Source organism: Galeopterus variegatus, unplaced genomic scaffold, assembly GCF_000696425.1.
Source record: "Galeopterus variegatus unplaced genomic scaffold, G_variegatus-3.0.2 Scaffold1246, whole genome shotgun sequence".
NCBI classification, from domain to species: Eukaryota; Metazoa; Chordata; class Mammalia; order Dermoptera; family Cynocephalidae; genus Galeopterus; species Galeopterus variegatus.
Genome location: NW_007727357.1, coordinates 398,074 through 402,994, shown reverse-complemented (window position 1 = coordinate 402,994; position 4,921 = coordinate 398,074). Strand labels below are relative to the sequence as shown.

Sequence of the window (4,921 nt, the reverse complement as noted above, 5' to 3'; positions counted from 1 at the left end):
CCCCAGAAGCTCAGGAAACAATGGACTCCCTGGAGTTGCCACAGCAGAGAGGAGGTGCAGCCAGGCCCTTACCCTGTAGAAGATGGGGAGGGAGTCCCAGGTGTAGGGATAAGCAAAGGCGAGGATACGAAGCACCTTACAGAGCCTGGGCTTCTGGATTTCAAGAAACCTAAATCGGAGAAGGAAAGGGGGAGAAACGGGAATGAGAAGAGTTTCGGCAGGTTACGCATATGAGCACACATACACTCACACCCTGAAAACAACCGACGGTCTGGTGGTCAGCAGAGGTCAGGCATTTTTGCACAATGCTCTGTGGCCAGCAGCTTCTCCACCAGCCTCTTCCTTTTCTCCCATCCCAATGGAAGTGACAAAACCTCAGACGTGAGAAGATCTCTGGAGAAACCATCTCCCGACACCGTGATAAGCAATGGTACCCAGACCAAGCCAGGGAGGAAGCACTGGGCAGAAACCCTTCAAGGGCCAAGTTATTTAATTACAAAGAACCCATTAAAGTCCAATTACCAGCAGGACAGGGAGATGTGTGGAGGTGCAGGGGACGCCACTGGCACAGGACCCCAGGGGAGCTCACGCCGCAAAGGCCAAGGTGCACCCAGCTAGTCAGAGCCACCCAGGTGATTACCATGCAGAAGGCCTGGGTTCAGGTAGGTGTTTGATCACTTGGAGAGGTTTCTGGAACATTTATACTACACTCAGGGACAGCGGCCCGCGGAAACCGAGTAATCATGAAGTCTTCCCTTCTCTCCTTCATCACCACACCCACCCCACCCCCAATCCAGAGACAGATGAAGCCGACATTAAAATGAGTGATGCTGACTGTCACGAGGAGAGGCAGGCCCTCCGGACAGAACATGACAGGGCCTCTGCTGGCTTGGGCCCAGGCTGGGTAAGGGCAGCGGTGGAGAGTGGGAGAAGCTGGGCGGCACAGGTGACAGGCTGGACACCAGGAGGACATAGAGGGGTGAGGAGAATCTCCACACAAAACCACATCCCTGAACTGAGGCTTGGGCAAGGAAGTGCTCATGTGCCCTGGCTCGGCCACCAAAGCCAGGTGGCAGGGGCAGATGCCCACTCAACACCACAGCGTGCTGTGGGGGGCTGGGTCGTCCCTGGAGGCCAGCACGGATGTCTGCTCTGACGCAGTCTACAGCAGCTGTCAGTCCTGCCGCTCATCGCGCACTCTGGCAGCGCGGGGTCTGCGCCCTGCCACCGTCCCCACCTCTGCTCCTCATACCCTCGTCTCAGCCCACGAGCCTTATTTTCTCCTTCATATGCCCGGGCGTGGGATACGGCACAGACTCCTACATCTGGGCAGTCGGGGAACCCTCCTCGAGGTCAGGCGCTGGCTCTGATCAGACCTGGAGCCCCCACACCCAGCCCGGAAGCAGGTCTGAGGACGTGGACATTCTCCAGTCTGTTGTGTTCCGCCCAGTCCTCAGGGCAGCCGAGCAAGACGCCGTGCATGGGGATTCCTGTGCCAGGGTAAGAGGACACCTCTGTGGGTCTGACAAGCCCCACAGCCTCCAGTCACAAGCTCCAGCCTCGCTCAAGTTCACTGACATATTTTTTCTTCTTTCCTGACCCTGCCCATACATCAGAGAAGCACATGGCAGGTACTGGGTGGGGAAGGACCATAAGCTCAAAGAGCAGGAGGGGACTTCAGTTCATCATCTCCCAACACAAGAACCACAGCCTCGGATGAAACCACAAACTTAGGAGAGGAGAGGCAGCACCACAGCATGATTTCATGTGGAGTGCTTGATCTGCACAGCTGGGTGTGAATCCTGGCTCTGCCCTTCAGGACTGTGTGACTTTGGCAGGTTACTTAACCCTTGTGTGTCTCCAAATCCTCATGAACAACATAGGACAGTAACTGACCCTCCCTCACAGGGTTGTTGTAAGGATTTGATGAAACAATGCTCGCAAGGTGTTTAGAACTGTGCATAGCACAGAGTCATACTTTTAAATGGCAGCTTTTAAAAAATACATGTGTTGTGGGGCTCCATTCTCTCCCCCTCCTCATCTTGTAACTGTTGGACCAGAAAATAGGCACAGGAGGGAACAGACATGTTCTGGGTGAACTACTAAAGTCAGATAAGCTGTTAAGAGGCAAAGCTAGGATTTAAATCCGGGGCTGTCCAGCCTCCAAGTTTCACACTCCCCCTGAGTCCCCGTAGCAAGCAGGCTCAGCAGGCCTCAGACCACCGCCCAGCTCTCGCCCTTCCCTACACTGCCTCTGCCCCAAGGGGCAAAGAGAACACACTCCTGCTATCCCAAGAGCCAGGGCACCTGCCTCAACTGCCTTCTCATCTACACTGGCAGACCCTGCCCAACCATGGCAGGCCCACTTCCTTCTGCCCTGGGCACTGCCACTGCCTGCCATTTCTGGTTTAAGAGCCTTGCTCTTAAATGCGCTCCATGTGGCCACTTACACACGAAGAAATCTGGCTCTGGCTGGCGAGGGCCATCCCCCAAAGCATGGATTTCCTGTGACTTGAGACAACATTTCGCCCGGCCTGATAAAGTGCTTTCCCAAGGGTAAACGGACCAGCCTCTCCAGCTGCAAAGCCGAGTCTACAGGGGAAAAAGGAGAAAAAGCAGAACAGAGAGAGAGACAGCAGCAGAGAAAAAAAAAAAAAAAAAAAAAAAAAAAAAAAAACCTGACAAAAAAAAAAAAAAGTTTACTGATCCCTTCTGTAGAACATTGCATGCGTATCACCATTTTGAACTTAAAACTCTGTGTGCAAGGATTCGTATATGTTTATGAGCACATATTTACTTAGTCTGCTAAATTAAAAAAACAAACCACTTCAGACTTTTTTCCTTATTTATTTAAAGTTTGACAGTTTTAAGAGGTATAAAAATGGCCAAAGAGTTTGCAAAAATAAAACAAGTTATAGGAGAAATGCTAAGAAAGCATTTGAGGAGAGATCAAAATGAAAGTCTCTGATGATGGGGAGGGACGGGAGACTTTGAAGAAAGAGAATAGGATTGAAAAAGTGGGTCCAGCTGGACAGGGGTGTTCCTGAAGCTAAGCCCCCTGGCCCGGAAGACTCCAAAGCCCAGCCTGCTATGGCAGTCCCTGCACCCGAGGGCTGAGGGGCTAGTTTCTAGGGAGCCAGGCCTCCTCTGCCCAGAACGAGGTTGGCAGGAAACACTGGATTTCGAAATGAAGCCTCCATGACAAGAGGGTGGATTCAATACTAGTCTGTTCCAAAACATGATAAATCTTGTTGCAACGAAGGTGGAAAGATTAAAACCCAGAATTCTGGAACTAGTGCTTGAGACTAGTGAGCCTTTGGAAAAATCACTGTATTGCAGAGTAGTTATGGTTGTTTTGTGATTGTGTGTGGGTCGTGTCCAGTTTTGGAGACTCACAGAGATGTGGACATTTCCATGTGATGGCCCCTGGCCCTAGCAGCACTCTGTCATCCAGCTGTGCCTCCCTGACCTCCAGAAGTGTGAGAAACATGTCTGCTGGGCCTTCTACCTCCAGCGCTGACCTCTAAGCCCTCTTTCAGACATGCTCATGCCCCTCTGAACACCCGCATCCCTCGCACAGGGCAGCTCGCTTTCCACCAGGATGAAAGTTAATCTCTCCCCCACACAGCACTGACCATGGGGATGTCACTCAGCAACCATTTGTCAAAAAGTCAGCTGTTGGATGCATTGGGTGGATGATCTAAAGTGACCTGCAGGTGCAGGCCAGTTAGCTCACTTGGTTAGAGCATGGTGCTGATAACACCAAGGTAAAGGGTTCAGGTCCCCGTATCAGCCAGCCACCATATAATAAAATAAAATAAAATGAAAAATAAAAAAATAAAGTGACTTGTGACATACAGCAAACACTGTATCACTAACATTCCTAAAGGGAGTGGCGACCCCTTCCTGGGCATTTGGGTGGTCGGCAGGCATGAGCAGGTGGGGTCTCGGCCACCACTACTTTGCTCCAAGACCCACAGAGAGGACATGGCATTCTGTCATTTCCCCTCTCCAAGGCTAAAGAATGAGAGGGCACTTTTCTGGAGCATGTTCATTTGAACTAAGTTCCATGCTCATAAGAACCAAAAAACCACTCAGGGGACCACAAAGTTGTCTATGTTGAGATTGACCTTAATGGTCTGTATTGTAACAGAATGAATGCCATTTAAACCCTGATGTTCTGGTAAGCATGTGAACAACGAACAGTCTAACGCTGGGGTTCCTGGTCTCCTTCTGAGCTTCCGAGAAGGGGAAGGCGTTTCTCTGCTGCTCCTGCCATACCATGGCTGATGAAACAGGTGGGACAGGCAGGGGTGGGGCCAGGGGAGGGAGACTCTGAAGCGCTAGCATTGCAGGATGCCCAGCCAGAACGAACCCGATGGCATCTTCTCAGATCCCTTGTTGAAGGTGTGGACACTGCAGCCCAGTAACACAGCTGTTGGGGAGCAGAGCTAAAATCCAGGCCCCCAGATGGCTGGGTCCTCCTTTGTACCTACTTCCCCTGAAGTGACTCAGGGCCAGCGTCACTCCTGTGCATGAGTCATCTTTCTCACTCCCCAGACACCAAAGGCAGAGTCAGTGAAAGAAAATGAGGAGGACCGGCCTCATAAGAGTGGGGAAACCAGCAATGTGGGAACGCGGAAAGAGGACGAGATACGAAGGGAAGCGGAAGGGCCACAGAAGGGATGGTCACTTTCCTGGCTCCAGGAATGTGGCATGTGCCCCCTTCCTCTCTTTCTGTTCCAGCAGAGTCCCCCACAGCCCTCACTGCAGTGTTGGTTAACACACCTGGCAGCCCCTTGAGGCACGGAAGCTGAGTCCATGGAATTCTCTTCTTAGGAGATCATCAGCCTTCATGAGCAAAGGGCCAGTCCTCATGGGACACCCGATGCATGCCAAGCCCCCGACCACCCTCTGAACC

General features: G+C 52.0%; 1 protein-coding gene across 3 annotated transcripts in view; it reads right to left on the bottom strand.

Annotated features, from left to right (window-relative positions):
• PAQR5 (progestin and adipoQ receptor family member V) overlaps positions 1–4,921 on the bottom strand; it is a 42,781-nt gene that overhangs the window by 7,691 nt on the left and 30,169 nt on the right. For all 3 annotated transcript variants that reach the window (XM_008575852.1, XM_008575853.1, XM_008575854.1), the window contains exon 5: positions 73–169. In XM_008575852.1, coding sequence (XP_008574074.1) covers positions 73–169 — 97 coding nt within the window. The remainder of the gene's footprint in view (positions 1–72; positions 170–4,921) is intronic.